Raw genomic sequence first — 16710 nt, forward strand, 5'->3', positions numbered from 1 at the left:
AAGAATAAACAGGCCAGGGGAAAGGAAGCAAACTGTGTCCGTTTCTGGGGAAACCCCAATTCCCCAGACTCCAAAAGGCAGTCCAAATGTCCAGAAACAGGCTCAACCTGGACTACAGGAGGACTTGTGGCAGTTAGATAAAAGTCACCATTCCTCAGGGACTCATGAAGCCGGTTCCCCTCTGAATGAAATGAGGACATGACTGCTCCAAGGTAGTTGAGGAGAATTTTATTGCGGATAGGAAGGAGAAAACAGCCAGAAGCATCTGGAAGAGTCCATGAAACCGGCCCATTAGTGTGGGGGGTGGGGGAGAGGAAGAGGTGTGAGGGAAGGGGACCAAGAGAATGGATGGCCAAAATGACAGGTTACACAGGAAGGAGAAGCTTGGGAAAGGGGGTGAAGGCCCTGGGGCTGGAGAGGTTTAGGGTAGGGTGTAGGTGAGAAGTGCTGAGAGGAACCACAGGTACTGAGTGAACCTGGAGGCCAAGCAGACACTTTGGTGTGCTAACAGGCACCAAGGTAGCCATTTGTTTCTTTGGAACCTGACACCCTTTACCAAAAAGAGTCATTTCCCTTTCCTCTGGCAGAAGGGACATATGGCTTCCTGTGGTGCTTATCAGCATATCAAAGCTCATGCTGGCCTCCAGGCTCCTTCAGTATCACAAGTACCGGTTGGACACATTTCAAAGTTCTAGCTTATGCTGGCTAGTTTTATGTCAACTTGACACAAGCTAGAATTATCTGAAAGGAGAGAATATCAATTGATATAATACCTCCATATGATCTGGCTGTAGGGGCTGGAGAGATGGCTCAGTGGTTAAGAGCACTGATTGCTTTTACAGAGGACCCAGGTTCAATTTCCAGTCACTCACAAAGCAGCTCACAACTGTCTGCAACTCCAGGATCCAACACCTCACACAGACATACATGCAGGCAAAACACTAATGTATACAAAATAAAATTATTTTTTAAAAAATCCAGCTGTAGGGCATTTTCGTAGTGACTCAGCCCAATGTGGGTGGGAGCCACCCCTAGGCTGGTGGTCCTGGTAGTCATGGGTTCTATTCCAAAGCAGGTTGAACAAGCCCCAAGGAGCAAGCCCTCCCCTCAGCTCCTCATTCTCCTTATCACCCTGCTATTCTTGCCGCTTCTCTATGCTCCACTCCTGATTTTTCTCACTGTTTTCTCTGTTCCTTACCCCTGCTATTCTTTCCTCTCTTGCAGATAGCCCTGGCCAGGCCCAGTCTGCTGGCCATGTCTACGTCTTTCTCTCTCTGCTCTGGACTCTTCCGGATAACTCTGGCTGTTCTCTCGCTCATATCTACAATACAAACCTCCCCTTAACCATACCATGGTGGTGGTAGCACAGTGTGAGGCACCTGCAGAGTAGTATTGCAGCAGGATATCATGTGACCGCTCCAACAGTCAAGCCAAGACCACAAGCAGCTGGGGCTAACATGGCCAGCCAAGACTGATGGATGGTCTTTTGCTTCATTCTAATGACTTCCATATTATTAGTGTTGCATATTAGTATTTGGGCCTTTCCTATCGCTGAGACACATCAGAAAACTCCATGTAAGCACAGAAAAGAGAAACAGACCTTATTTTAGGAATTCCTCTCTGACCTAGCCCATGTAAAATCTTATCAATCATTATGTTTACCCATGAAAAATGCAGTCCCAAACACTAGTGGGTATGACTGACTCTGGGAACATCTCCATTCATCCTTCGGTACATACTTTTACTCAATCGATGATAAAACTTCCTCCCAGTTCCTTACTTTGTCTCTGAATTCTTTCTCTGATGGTGACAAGAAGGTGGAAACACTAGGTACAGGTCTCTCTCTGGTCCCTCTGTCTTTTAGATTCCCTCTCCTGCCTCCACAAGGCAACAATAGTACAATTCTCTTAGAGAGCCTATGAGATATTTGCATTGATTAGTCTGAACTGACCCGCTGGACTTCATTTCATTTCTTTTCTTGCTTTACTTTGTTCCTTTTTTGACAAGATCTTTTTAGATGTATCCCTGACTGTCTTAGAACTTGATATGTAGACCAGACTGGCCTCAAACTCCCAGAGATCCATCTGCTTCTGCCTCCCAACTATTGGGACTAAATGCATGCACTGGGACTAAATGCATGCACCACCACACCTGACTTGACTTTATTTCTTTAAAGACAAACTACACAGAGCTCAGGTTGGTGTGGGCCCTTTACATATTTTCAGATTATATTTATTTATTCATCTATTCAGAAACATTTACTGCATTGTGTTTTAACTGTCATGTTTAATAACAGTGATACAAAGATTAACAAATAGTATGTGGCCTCAAACTGAGTACATTTTAGGATTGGGACAGACATAAAAATAATGCTGAGTGCTGGGAAACTGTATCAGCACCAGTGGAATACATGTTGAGCTACAGAAGGAGAATACAATGAAGGATGGCTTGCATGCTTCTTCCTCAGCCACCAAGGTTACTCACCTTCAGGTGGAGATAACAGGATAAACACTTGAGGACTTGGGCCATGATGGCTGTAGCTCGTTCTCGCTCATGGTCTTTGTTTGACTGTAACCAGGGGTCCATTTGCTATAAAAGATAAGGAAGATCAAATAGTCTGCCAGGAATATATGGAGTAAAACTTGTACTATATTAGAAAGAACATGTGAAGTGAGAAACTCTACATTACTTCAGTATCTAAAAACCACTCCTAATATGTTGTGAAATAGAATATTTGTCCAACTATTTAAAGATGTGTTGAATTTGTTTATGTTGCAGAATATTTGTATAATTATACAATTATGTGTTGCATTTGTTTAACTATGTAAAGATGTGTTGCTGTTTTATCTTGCCTGCCCTAAAGCACCTGATTGGTCTAATAAAAAGTTGAATGGCCAATGGCTAGGCAGAGGAGGGATAGGCGGAGCTGTCAGGGAGAGAGAAAAGGGAAGCCAGCCAGCCAGGGGCCAGCCAGCCAGGGGCAGAGGAAGAAGGAAGGCAAAATTGACAATATATAGATGAGGTAAATGAGCCTTGAGGAAACACATATATTAATAGAAATGGGTTAAGTTAAAAAAAAAAGGTAGCTAGAAACAAGCCTAAGCTAAGGCCAAGTATTCATAATTAATAAAGTCTCTGTGTCATGATTTGGGGGCTGGTAGTTCAAGAAACTATGCTTAATGATAAAGCAGTTTACGTTGGAAGTGATGGGTTGACAAGCAAGACACAAAACCCTGGCTCCTTCAAAGCTTGATTTCTAGATTTATATTCCTTCATTGCAATACTTTAGTCTATTCTCTTAGCTATTTTCAGTCCTTTCAAATCTGCATTGGAAAGAAATAGTTAATAATATGCTCTTAAAGAACTAAAGATGGGGGTGCGGGCTGCAGAGATGGCTCAGCAGTTAAGAGCACTGACTAATTTTCCAGAGGACCTGGGTTCAATTCCCAGCACCCACATGGCAGCTCCAATTCTAGGGGCACCTTCACAGATGTGCAGCAAAACCCCAATGCACATAAAATAAAAATAAAGAAATCTTTAAAAAAAAAAAAAAAAGAACTAAAGATGGAGAAAGAACATCTACCAGAGCAGACAGGGAAGGCTGAAGACGAAAAGCTGTAGCTCAAAAGAAGCAACTTTCCACAGAAGAAATGGCTGAATTAGTTGCCAGGACAGGAAAGTGCAAAGTACAGCCAGACAAGGGAAGAACCCAGACTGTCATGTTGATATATAAATAGAATAGGAATAAGAAATGGTGTCAATGTCAGGTATGGCAACAATGAATGCCATCTGTGCTCAGGTGCACAAAGTTACTAACCACTTAAAAGATCCTCTCTTCCTGGGGTGGTTGCACCTTAAAAGAAAGCAAGAGCAAAATATTTGAATCTCAGTGAATGAATATGACGACGAGATCCCTACTGATGGACAGTATATGCTGGACTGGAAACAGGTGGAAGCATGCGGTCATTTTCCATGAGTCCTACAAGGCAGGAAGCTGCCAATTTTCTAACTTAGGAGATTGACTCTGGTTCTGGGTCATTCACCAAACCCTTCTATGCTACAAAGGAACAGTAAAGAAAATTGTAATAATGATTTAAGCCACTTATTAAAGGCTATTTATTCAATCTTCAGAGTAATTGTTATCCTTGTGGACAGTGAGGAAATCAAACTCTGTGGCAGAGGACTGTGACCAATGAATGGCAGTCAGAATAAAAATCCAAGCCTCTGCTTCAAAACTGATAACTTTGCTAATGCGGAGATGGCTCAGTGACTAAAGGTATTTGCTGCTAAGCCTGAGCATATTAATCCACGCTATGGAACCAGGGTGGTAGAAAGAGAGAACTGACCCCTGCAAGTTGTCCTCTGATCTCCACATGTGCCATGGCACAAGTATATATGTGCACACACACATACACACGAATAAAATTTAAAAAGGACAGTAGTTTCAGCTACAGTGTTACCTTATATAACTTAACTCTTCCATAATTTTTCTTCCACGTTTATCAGTGCATAGAAACTACCTTTGTCCCTTGGTGTCTTAGGGTTTCTATTGCTGTGAAGAGACACCATGACCACAGCAACTCTTATAAAAGAAAACATTTAATTGAGTGATGTTGTAGAATATTTTTTTAAGATGTGTTACATTTGTTTATGTTGTGGAATACTTGTTAAATGGTGCAAAGAACATGTGAAGTGAGATGTGTTGCATTCTTTATGTTGCACTTATTTAACTCTGTGAAGCTGTGTTATTTTGACTGTCTAAACACCTGATTGGTCTAAGAAAGAGCTAAATGGCCAATAGCAAGGCAGGAGAAAGGACAGGTGGGGCTGGCAGGCAGAGAGAACAAATAGAAGAAGAAATCTGGGAAGAAAAGATCAAGGAATGAGAAAAGGAGCCAGCCACCCAGCTACACACTCAGAAATGGAATAAAAAGGAAAGAAAAGATATACAGAAATAGAGAAAGTTAAAATCCCAGGGGCAAAAGGTAGATAAGATAATTTAAGAAAAGCTGGCAAGAAACAAGCCAAGCTAAGGCCGGTCATTCATAAGAAATAATAAGACTCCATGTGTGATTTATTTAGGAGCTGGGTGGCAGGACCCCAAAGAGCCAAGAGTAAAAGAAAACAACCAACAACAGGCTGGCTTACAGTTTCAGAGGTTTAGTTCATTATCATCATGGTAGGACATGGCAGTGTGCGGGTGGACATGGTACTGGAGAAGGAGCTGAGAGTTCTACGTCTTGCAGGCAACAGGAGTGGTCTGAGACACTGGCTATGACTTGAGCACATATGAGACCTCAAAGCCCTGCCTCCAGTGACACACTTCCCCCAACAAGACCACAAATACTCAAACAAGGCCACACCTCCTAGTAGTATCACTCCTTTTGGGGGCCATTTTCTTTCAAACCATCACACCTGACATTTCATTACCTTAAAAATGCTGTCAAAGTTTTCCAAATGTGGGTCTTTTACCACTAGACTCTGCAGCATCACAGAGAAGGCCTGGAACGTCTGTCTGTAGAGACACTAAAAAGGTGCAGAATCAGCAAGGCTCCCTCCCTGCCAAGTTCCCCAAGCACCACACTCATCTGATGCTGGTCAGCACTTGGAGGCTTTATACAAGCCTGACCCAGAGTAAAAGCACCTGTAGGCAGTATGAGGCAAACAGAAACAAAACATTTCAAATGAGCATCTTAAAGTTCCTGGGATTGGGGTAATAGACTACATCTGGGGAACTACACAGAGGTCATCAAAATACTTTCAAAGCTGACTTGTGACTAGTGTTCTGAAACAGGGGAGCCATCTGTCACCTTCCATAACTCCCTTACCAGCCTGCTCAGCAGCCACAGAGGAAACTGGCGCTTTCCTCGGCCTGGAGCTCCTCTCTTCCGCTTTCCTTCCGCCAACAAGACTACTTACATAGAAAGGCCCTGCGCCCCGAAGCCCAGCACTTCCTCCTCCTCCTCTACTGCTTTGACTCTTCTCTAGCATTTGAGCTCTTCCCCAGCAGACATACTTACTTCTCAGTGGTCTGTCTTGACATTAAAAGGCAGGCTGTCAGGGTGAGGCTGCATGCTACTCATCTCTACTTTCTGTCATAGTGTTTAACACATGGTGGCCCTTCAAAGAATGTCAGTAAATGGGAAGAGGTAGGAGTGTGGAAAAGGAGAGTAGGAGGATCGGGAGATGTTCCACACATAATAGTAGATGCATAAAAATTTTTAAAATAAAAAATTAAATTCTAAGTTTTAAAAAAGTAAAAATTGGGTGTGGTTGTGGTAGAACACCAAACCTATAATCACAACACTCAGGAGGATTGTGAGTTCAAGACCAGCCTGTCTATATAGAGAGATCCTGTCTCGAAAATAAAAGGAAACGGAAAGTCTGCAAAGTATATGAGTTAATACTGTCATTTAATTTATTATTATTATTATTATTATTATTATTATTATTATTATTATTATTTTGTTGTTGTTTTGTTTGAGACAAGGTCTTACTTTGTAGCCCCAGCTGGCCTGGCACTTGCTATGTAGACCAGCAAGGCTGGCCTTGAACTCACAGAGATCTATCTGCATCTTTCTCACAAGAGCCACCATGCCCAGCTTCTGCTTTATTTTAAATCCAAAGGAAAGAAAGGAGGAGCAGCAGGAAAAGGAAGGAGCACACACAGAGAGAAAGAAAGGGAGGAAAAGCCAGTATGTGATGAAGGTCATCAGTCTCGACATCACTGGCTTCTAGTTGGTTTCAAACTATCAATTGCTCTCAAAGGTGAAGAGCAGCTGACCTGGGGGAGAGAGGGCATCTTAAGGCAAAAAGTGAGTTACCTCTGGGTGGCTGGTCTGCTTTGGCACTGTGCTTGGCAGCTGGGTATGGGTATTTACGGCAGGCAGGGAGATTATACTTCTGGTGATAAGACTAAGCAAGTCTTCCCGGTCCTCAGAGCCAAACAACAGGTGCACATCTTGGTAACTAAGGGAGAGACAGTTCTGGAAGAATCTGATGCTAAACTGATATCTCAGCTCCTAAAATATGAAAGAGGAGCCGGCAGTAGCGGTGCACGCCTTTAATCCCAGCACTCGGGAGGCAGAGCCAGGCCGATCTCTGTGAGTTCAAGGCCAGCCTGACTCTCAGCCTAATCTCATAGAGTGAGATCCAGGACAGGGACCAAAACCACACAGAGAAATCCTGTCTTGAAAAAAAAAATATTGAAGAGGAAGGGCAAACTGGCTGGTTAACACTCTGATGGACTAGACAGCTTCCTGGAGGAGACATATGTTCTGAGGGATCTCACGAAAGGCTGGAGGAAGAGTATCTGCACCTCAGTCCCTGGTGCAGAATCCTTCTAGGCTCTTCTCCAGCTCAGCCATGGAGGCAAGCCTGTAGCACTCTCAGGCAGTAATTCACAGTTTTCCTAAGTGTGTTCTGCTGAATGCAAGCTGAGAGAGTTAAGGCTTTAACTGCAGGTCATCTCAGAAATGGTGACCAGCATAGTTAACAAGGTATAAGTCTTCAAGAGATGTAAACATCAGGTATCCCTTGCAAATTCCTTAGACCTTACAATACTTTATCATGAAGGCTGTATAAGAGTCACTTTCCATTGAATATGCTTTGGATAGAACTAAACTCCAAAGAGGTTCTGCTAAGGTCTCTGAGATGCGGATGGCAGCATTCACGACATCTAGTTTGCTTGCAACTGCTGTGACAAAACACTGACCAAAAGCAACTTGGGGAAGAATAACTCGGGGTTATTTCAGCTCACAGGTTATAGCCCATCATCAAGGGATTCAAGGCAGGAAACTACAGTCAGGAACTGAGGCAGAGATCAGGGAGGAACGCTGCTTACTGGCTTGCACCTGGTCACAGTCTGCTACTTTTCTCAACTACCCAACAATGGCACCTCTTACCGTGGCCTGGGCCCTCCTACATCAATTAGCAATTAAGAAAACGCCTCACAGACAGAGCCGTAGGCCAACCTGATGGAACTGAGGTTCCTTCTTCCCAGATGTGTCAGGGTGACAACTGTCTTGGTTAAGGTTTGTATTGCTGTGAAGAGACACTATGACCACGGCAACTCTTATAAAGGAAACATTTAATTGAGGTGGCTTACAGTTTCAGAAGTTCAGTCCATTATCATCGTGAAGGGTAGCATGGCAGTGTGCAGGCAGATGTGGTGCTGGAGCTGAAAGTGCTACATCTTGCAGACAACAGGAAGTCAGCTGAAAGTCACACTTAGGGGAGCTTGAGCAAAAGAGACCTCAAAGCCCGCCCCCACAGAAACACACTTCCTTCAACAATGCCACACCTCCTAATAGTGCCAGTCCCTTTAAGGGCCATTTTCTTTCAAACCACCACAACAACCAAGATTAGCCATCACACATGATATTAAAGTTCTCACAAAAGAATAAGGATTTGGCTTTTCCCCATTTTGGTAGTTTGAATATAATTGGCTCCCATAAGCTCATAAGGAGTGGCACTTTTAGGAGGTATGGCCTTATTGGTGTAGGTGTGACCTTGTTGGAGGAAGTATGTCACTGTGGGGGCAGGCTTTGCGGTATCTATGGTCAAGATACCCAGTGTCTCAATTCACTTCCTGTTGCCTGTGGATCAAGATGTAGAACTCTCAGCTCCATCTCCAGCACCATGTCTGCCAGTGTGCTGCCTTGCGACCCATCATGATGATAATGGACTGAACCTCTGAAGTGTAAGGGAGCCCCCCCAATAATGTTTTCCATTATAAGAGTTGCCACGGTCATGGTGTCTCTTCACAGCAATAGAAATCCGAAGACATCCATTTAAGTAGTTTTCAAAAGTGAATATATAGGGCATTTAAAACATTGCACGTATTTATTTAGTGTTGGAGAAGTCAGGGAGGGGTACTTGCTCCAGTACTGTGTGGAAGTCAGAGAACAACTTGTAGGAGCTGGCTCTCTCCTTCTACTATGTGGGTCCAAGGACCAACATCAGGTCACCATCCTTGGTGGCAAGTGCCTTTACTCACTGAGCCATCTCACCAGCCCTAAATATGGGGCGTTTTAATCAGCTCTAGCAGTGTATGACCCTGAATGAGAAACCAGGACGCATGTGTAAGGTGCATGTGGGTATCACCTGAGGTCAGTGATGGTGACAAAGAGCTCCTGGCGCACCAGGCTGGACAGAGAGTACAGAGGCTCCTCTTGTACCAGCACCTGCAGTGAGAGGAAAAGAATTCCAGCCATCCAAAAATATACCAACTCACAAAGCTGACTCATGCTAGTGAGCCTCCCTGTGCCTCAGTTTCCTTGCCTGTAAAATGGTACAACAGTACTACTTATGTCCTGGGTTGTAGTGAGCTAATTCATAATTCCTGACAGCCCTTGATAATTGTGTCCATTGTTCACTGTCGTCATTACCAGTGATCATTTCTAGTTTAGGTATTCTATCTCCTTCACTGAACCAAGATCTCCAGGGTCAGGCTCATGCTGGTTGGTTTTACCTGTCAACTTAACACAGCCTAGAACATCTGAGAAGGGATCTCAATGGAGGGATTGTTTCAGCCTGTCTGTGAGGGACTGTCTGGACTGTTAATTAACCCCATGGGCAGTATTAGTCCTCAAACTGGGAGTCCTGGGCTGTGTAAGAGTCAAGAGGGCTAGTGAAAAGCAAACAATCAGGCAGCATGGTGCATCCATCCATCCTCTATTCTTTCTTCTCTCTCTCTCTCTCTCTCTCTCTCTCTCTCTCTCTCTCTCTCTCTCTCTCTCTCTCCTCTTCTCTTCTCCTTCCTTCCATCCTTTCTGTTTTTTGGTTTTTCAAGACAGGGTTTCTGTGTAGCCCTGGCTGTCCTGGAATTCACTCTGTAGACCATGCTAGCCTTGAACTCACAGAGATCTGCTTGCCTCTGCCTCTGCTGGGATTAAAGGCGTGCGCTGCCACCACCCGGCTCATTCTCTTTTTTTGACTGAGGATGTGATATGACTGACGGCTTGAGTTCCTGCCCTGACTCCCTTCTATGATGAACTGTAACCTGGAACTGAAGCCAAACAAACCCTTTCTTCCCCAAGTTGCTTTTGATCAGGTTATTTACCACAGCCACAGAAAGGAAACTAGAAAAATATCTAATATCCTGATGGTTTGTCCTGAAAAAGGAACAACTTTCCAATTGGCAGGAGAGCTGTGCTGGAAACCCTGCAGAGTGATGGGGGAACTCCGCCAGAGCCAAGCCAGTTTATAAAGCTCCTCTATTCTGGTTGATCTGTAACAATTCCCATAACTATAGCAACTTGGGTCTCCAGATTCTTGTCTCCCCAGCCCTGTGGACCCCCAGTTATGGCCTCCAGGAGGCATGTTTATCTATCCTTTACCTAATGGTTCTTAACTGAGTACTCACTGGTTACCCCAGCAACAACTGTTGCTGCAAGTTATCTGGAGGTGCAAGATGAAATCAACCCTTTCCTCCCCACGTTGCTCTTGGTCATAGTGTTTCATCACAGCAATGGAAACCCTGAGTCATACAGCCATGCAGTAAGGTGGGTCAAGGAAAGTTAACTGATGCCTTCAAGTTCTTTCTCGGCAACAACAACTCCAACCATTTCCTCCTCGTGAGTTGTCACAGAACTGCCTCTTCTGCTGTGCACCTGTTCTCTTGGTGTTGGAAGGATGCTTTTCCAACCCCTGCACACATGGCTGTGGTGATAAAGTAGATTCAGTGACCCATGCAATTCTCTCCTGGACACTAGCTACCCTTAACTTTTGTCAACAGAGCCCTTCTCAGCCCATATCTTGATAGACAGCAGACTTGAGCCTGTTACCACAGGCTCAATCCACGTGCAGAGAATGGGCTTGTGCTGTCTGAGATTTGCATTTGTAGATTTTCCAGGTTGGCTGGTTGAGATGCATGGCAATCAACTGCTGTAAATCCTGGTACAAGCCCAACTTGGAAAGTAATTCATGTTGTATCGGTCCTATGGCTACCCCTAGCCAACTAGAAAGCTGCAGTGATTCATAAATCCGCATTCTCTCAATCTGTTCTCTTGATGCATTATTTGGAAAAGTTCTCAATCTACTTCATTTTCAAAGCATGGTCGTTTCTGAGTGACTGTAAACTCTTAGAGGAAAAGGGTTAAAGTTGCTAGCGGACCCTGTAATGTCTCCTGGCAACACTCTTAGCTGTTGGCCTTCATTCTTAGAAGTTAACCATCAGCTTAACAAGCCCTACAGATCTGAGGCTTGAGGGGAATCGCTCATATTCTGGGACTATATAAGCAAGGTCAGAATCAGAAGTTCAGAGGTTTGGAGAAAATATAGGGAACCTGTCACAGACAGGAGACGACAGCACCAGGAAGTAAGATGTGTAAGTAAATGTATCAGTCCTCTGCAGTTTGCCTGGATCCTTTGACATGGACCATCCATCCCTCTATTCCCCCATATACTCATTTAAACTTTTGTCAGAGTCCCACAACTGACTATAGCTTGCTAGGCCAAGGAGCAGGGATTAGGTCTCCTTTGCCTTTGTGGACTCAGTGTCAATGACTAGAACCAGCAGTATTTAATAAGACATTTTATGAATGGATGAACTTTGGCAGGATATAGCTGGAGTAAGAGGAAGGAAAAAAATACAATAGTGAAAATAACACTATCATGTTTCTCAAATGTGTCTAATATATCAGAGACTGTTACATAACTTACTTTGGGGGGGGGTTGTTTCTTTTGTTTTTTGTTTTTCAAGACAAGGTTTCTCTGTGTAGTCCTGGCTGTCCTGGAACTTGCTCTGTAGACCAGGCTGGTCTTGAACTCACAGAGACCACCGACCTCTGCCTCTCAAGTGCAAGGATTAAAGGTGTGCACCACTACACCTGGCTACTTACATTTATTTTTAATTAAATGTTTACAATAAGTCTGTGAAGTAAATATAGCTATTCTTATTTTATCAATGAAGAAACTGAGGCATTCATAAGTTAAATACTTTCTGAAGTCACACAGCTATAGAGGCAGAGCTGACACTTGAACCCAAGCATTTGACACTTTGCCCCAAACTACTGCTTAAATATTCCAATTGCTAAAAAACTTAAATGCAATTCCTCTCTCTCTCTCTCTCTCTCTCTCTCTCTCTCTCTCTCTCTCTCTCTCTCTCTTCTTTTTTAAATGATCTCCAAGGTGATTACATTTGAAAGGTGTCTCAGAGTGGTTTTCCTTGTTGAACAGACACTGCTAATGAACTGAACTGATAGCATGGGTGAAACTCCATGGGCCAAGTCAGGAGTTCGGCACCACAGCGACCTCTGCCAAGCCCACAGTACTTACACTTAGGACATGCACTATCTCTGCCATGTGACGGTGGATAAAGGACTCTGTGCTTTCGTCATAAGCTAAGGTTTGGCTCAAAGAAGACAAAGATCTTAGGAACTTCAACTTTTCAGGTTCACCCTGAATTTGTGGGGAAAAAGATAAAAAATACAATTACACATCATCTCATTTGATAAATGTACAATGCTTTTGCAAAGTTCCTTGAAATGTTTTTAAACGCATGGCATCTTATTCAATCCAGGATCTGTCTCTAACTACAAGGAGTGCACAGAGCACAGAATCCAACGAGCTGCCTGCCGTACCCACTGCCGTGGCTGGGACCACATCGTGCCCTCCGGTGCAGCACTCGATGCTCCAGGCTCTCCCCACCTTCAGGCTTCCCCACAGTCCACCTACCCTCCATCATGAGCCAGACTAAGATTCCCAAAGGCGACCCTGATTCTGCTACTTCTAGTTAGTTCTTCGGATGCCATCAAAGAGTCACCATTTCAAGTTCTTAAGGCTTCCTTTAAAAATGCAAGTTCTGATTTGAATAAAATCTTCTCATATTGACGGTCTGTTTTTCTGACCACAGAAGCAATATCTACTTACTATAGAAACTTTGAAATAAAGCATAAAGAGCAGAATACAGTCTACAGGAACATTTCTTCCAGTTTTTCCCCTGGCTACAGATGGTGTAAACTCATACACATTCACTGGAGAGCAAGGACTGATTTTATGGCCTCCCCTTGCCCCAAGAGCTGGAATTACAGGACAGCCAGGACTACACAGAGATCCTAGGTAATCTTACTCCAGTTTTCAAGGTCAAGCACTGTCTGCCCTGGTGATGCCTTTATCTACCTTATATTTCTGTCCCCCGCTTTATCACCATGGTTTAAATGTGTGAGGCTTGAGTTCCTTAAGCACGCTGGCTTTGGGTTTGGTTTGTTTGTTTTTACTACTTCCATTTCCCTAATTCTAACTTTTCCTTTTTCCTTTTATCCCTCAGATCTGAGCTCAAAGGTAACTTCCTCAGAGGTGCCTTCCCTCCCCTCACAGCAGGTGAGTTTTCTTACACTCTCACAGGATGTATGACTGGTTCATTTCAACAATGGAACACCACATACCCAGTACACAGGACCATACAGATTTATAGTCACTCACCTAAAACATGTGTGGGCTGTTTTTCCTGTAATTATATTCATTTGCAGGGACAGAAAATGCTAACAGTGGTTATGTGAAGAGAGTGAGGTGACAGAAGATTAACCTTTGACTTTTATTAAGGCTTTAATATTTATTATAAATATAAATAATATATAAATATAAAAATTACAAGGATAAATATATTTTATAATTAATAAAATATTCAGGTATATAATAATGTTATGTTGAGGTTTTTTTTTTTGTTGGTTTTTTTTTGTTTTTTTTTTTGGGTTTTTCGAGACAGGGTTCTCTGTGTAGCTTTGCGCCTTTCCTGGATCTCGCTCTATAGACCAGGCTGGCCTCAAACTCACAAAGATCTGCCTGCCTCTGCCTCCCGAGTGCTGGGATTAAAGGCGTGTGTCACCACCATCCAGCTGAGAATATTTTTTATTAGAAGGAATAAATAGGATTGCTCATGAAGACTGCCATGCCTACCTTTAGCTCACCACGTAAAACCTCCTGTATGGACTGGACCAGCCTCTCAACACTGGCCTCATTGAGGGGTGCCTGGAGATTCAGGGGTCTGAGGTTATCTGGAAGGGACTCCTGAGTGAGTTCAGGGATGTCAGAGATGTCCGAATCTAATACCAAAAGAAAGATACAGATGACAGCTCTGTGGTGTAGAGTGAGGATGGTCAGTGTTGTAAAGCACCGGCTGAGGGCACAGCTTCTTCTGCCTGTTTGACCAGGACCCCCTCCCTCCAACTTTCCCTTTATTCTCAGTGGTGAAATCAGTGTTCTTAGAGCCTTCCAGCCACAGGGCCCTTTAGGCCTGGGCGGTAACAAATGGTGAAAAGGATAACATTTAAAATCTCCAGTCTGGGGGCCTCTGCTGACTATTGATCGTGCTCCTAGAACCTTCTCCAACAGTCGGAATGTGATAAATGGTTGAAGTTTTGTGACCAGTACGTTTTTAGGTAACAACCATCCCACAGATTTTGTCAGGAAGATAATTTCTAAAAATGTTTCCTTCTTAATTCAGAGTAGCAAATGAGTGAAAACTAATATTAAATGCTTACTTTCAACTTGAAAGGGGCAGGGGCTGTGGCTGCTTCTGGTATGTGTCAGGCTGGAGCTGAAATCCTAGACTTTTCCAATAACTGTACCAAAAAAAAAAAAACTACACAAATATCAAGAGAAGCTACTCTCTCTCTAATACTCTGATGAGGAGGTACAGAAGTTTGTCCTAAGCTATCTGAACCTGATCTTGTCAGAGAACAAGTTTAATGATAAAATAGATGGCCTTATAGAACAAAGAATCAGCATTTCACAAATAACTGAAAATCCTAGGGGTCTAGACTCAACCATAAATAGTTTAAAAACACAGATCAAAGAGCTGGTTCGAGTGCACCAAGCGTTGCCCTCCTGTCAGGAGTCAGAAGATAGAAAGCTCAATTGAAAAGACTGAATGGACCCTCTGAGGATTTCAGCCCTACTTTTATATTCTCTTTGGGCTCCTGAGTGCCACAGCTGGGAACCTCTTCCACTTCTTGTCATCTACTAACTACATTTAATTAAAGCCACATCCTCATTCGCCTCTGGTCTTGGCACAGGTTGCTTACTCTGCTTACATTTCCCCTTCCTTCCCATAGTTACCTCTCTCTGCCTTGCCGATTCCTACTCTTTTTCAGGTCTCAGCTCCCAAAAGCCTCCTGGCCAGTAATAAACTTTGGGATATCAAATACTCTGACCCGCACACCCATCACATGGATTATACTTAATTCCAGCTATATGTCTATAAGTCCTTGGTGCATGTTCTGTTTGCTGCTGTATCTCCAGGAGTTTGATCATGTTTGGGCACAGCAGGGCACTGATATTGCTGAGCACATGAATGAGTGAATATGATTCCCCAGGCACAGTAGGTCTTTCCTGGCTCTTGAATTCGAGCTCCATTTCCATCTCTCTAGGTTACTCTTCCCCCCATTTCTCCCCAAGGTTGTCTTTCTGAGGCTTTCCATAACCGTTTGCTGACAACCACCATTTAAAGTAAGGTTCTCGTCTCTCCTACTTGTTGTCTCAGCCTCTTGTTTAACTCTTCCACAGAGCTTACTATACCTCGCAACTATTTTAGTTACTGTCTATTTTGGAAGGTCTCTCTTCTGCACTGTGCCAGTATAGATGGCAGGGACCCTGGCGGTTGGTGACGGTTACTGTTGTCGACTCAGCATCTCCTACTGCACTCAATTCCTGTTTCCTGAGTACATGAGGATAACTAGTTTGCAGGCCAATCTACATCCTACCGTCAACATGAAGACACCCTCACCCCCCACCCCACCACACTGGCCTTTCCTTTCTCCGAATCCCTCTGGCACTCAGTGTGCTGCAGTCTGCAGCAGCATCTCTAGGATTGAGTTTAGCTTCCTGTATGTCTAGACTAATGCTAAGTAAGCCAATCTTGTTTCAAGGTTTTAACATCATGAACCAAATTAACCATCAAAATCTAGCTGAGGGCTGCTCCCCCAGCAATTATTCAACCACTATTCTTTGTCTGGACTTCTCTATTTTTATTCTATGTGTGTGCATGCTTTGTCTGCATGGATAGCTGTGCACCAGGTGCATGCAGCGCCTACAGAGGTCAGAAGAAGGCACTGGATCTCTGGAACTGGAGTAGCAGATGGTATAAACTACCATGTGGACGCTGGGACTTGAAGTGGGTGCTCTGCAAGAACAACACATGCTGTTGGCTGTACTTTAAAAGAGAGGTCTAGGGTGTAGCTTGGTGGTAGAGCATTTGCCTAGCATGTATGAAATCTTGGGTTCAACTCTTTGTACAGAAAACGGCCAAAATCCTTCTCCCCACTCACTTAAAAAAAAAAAAAAACCAAAAACACCTCCTTTCCCTTTTTCACCTGTAAATTCAGCATTAGTTACATCTTTCTGAATGTCTTCTAAATTGCTCAGCTGTAGATCTACACTTCCAGAGTCACTGTCAGAAGCATAAGGGATCACTACTCCTGTACCACCGACCCTAGGAGTGAGAGAGGGATTCAAAGAATTAGTTTTCAGAAGTACTTCTGTCATAGCATTCTGTTGAATGCCCATGGGTCCCCTTCTCAGAAAAGCATTTCCTGATCATCAATTTAGATTGTGTAGCCTCTTCCCACCCTAGCCAGATACTTTTCTTTCACAGTATTTGTTCATATGCTGTATGTCTATCAGACATCTTGTCCACAATGCATCCCCGGCACCCAAAATAATGTCACTCTCTTGTGAGAGTGATGGATAGACGGATGAATGAAAGAAGAC

General features: G+C 43.6%; 1 protein-coding gene across 10 annotated transcripts in view; it reads right to left on the bottom strand.

The window, feature by feature from the left end:
• Mroh8 (maestro heat like repeat family member 8) overlaps positions 1-16710 on the bottom strand; it is a 74728-nt gene that overhangs the window by 48872 nt on the left and 9146 nt on the right. For all 10 annotated transcript variants that reach the window (XR_005091426.1, XM_037205388.1, XM_037205385.1 and 7 more), the window contains exons 2-8: positions 16314-16432; positions 13900-14045; positions 12280-12402; positions 9106-9185; positions 6825-6969; positions 5431-5526; positions 2485-2589 (exon numbers count right to left, since the gene is read on the bottom strand). Coding sequence is in view for 9 of the 10 variants with exons in the window: in XM_037205388.1 (XP_037061283.1) it covers positions 2485-2589; positions 5431-5526; positions 6825-6969; positions 9106-9185; positions 12280-12402; positions 13900-14045; positions 16314-16432 (814 nt within the window). In the remaining variant the exon portion in view is untranslated. The remainder of the gene's footprint in view (positions 1-2484; positions 2590-5430; positions 5527-6824; positions 6970-9105; positions 9186-12279; positions 12403-13899; positions 14046-16313; positions 16433-16710) is intronic.

Source organism: Peromyscus leucopus, chromosome 4 (genome assembly GCF_004664715.2).
Source record: "Peromyscus leucopus breed LL Stock chromosome 4, UCI_PerLeu_2.1, whole genome shotgun sequence".
In the NCBI taxonomy this organism is placed as follows: Eukaryota; Metazoa; Chordata; class Mammalia; order Rodentia; family Cricetidae; genus Peromyscus; species Peromyscus leucopus.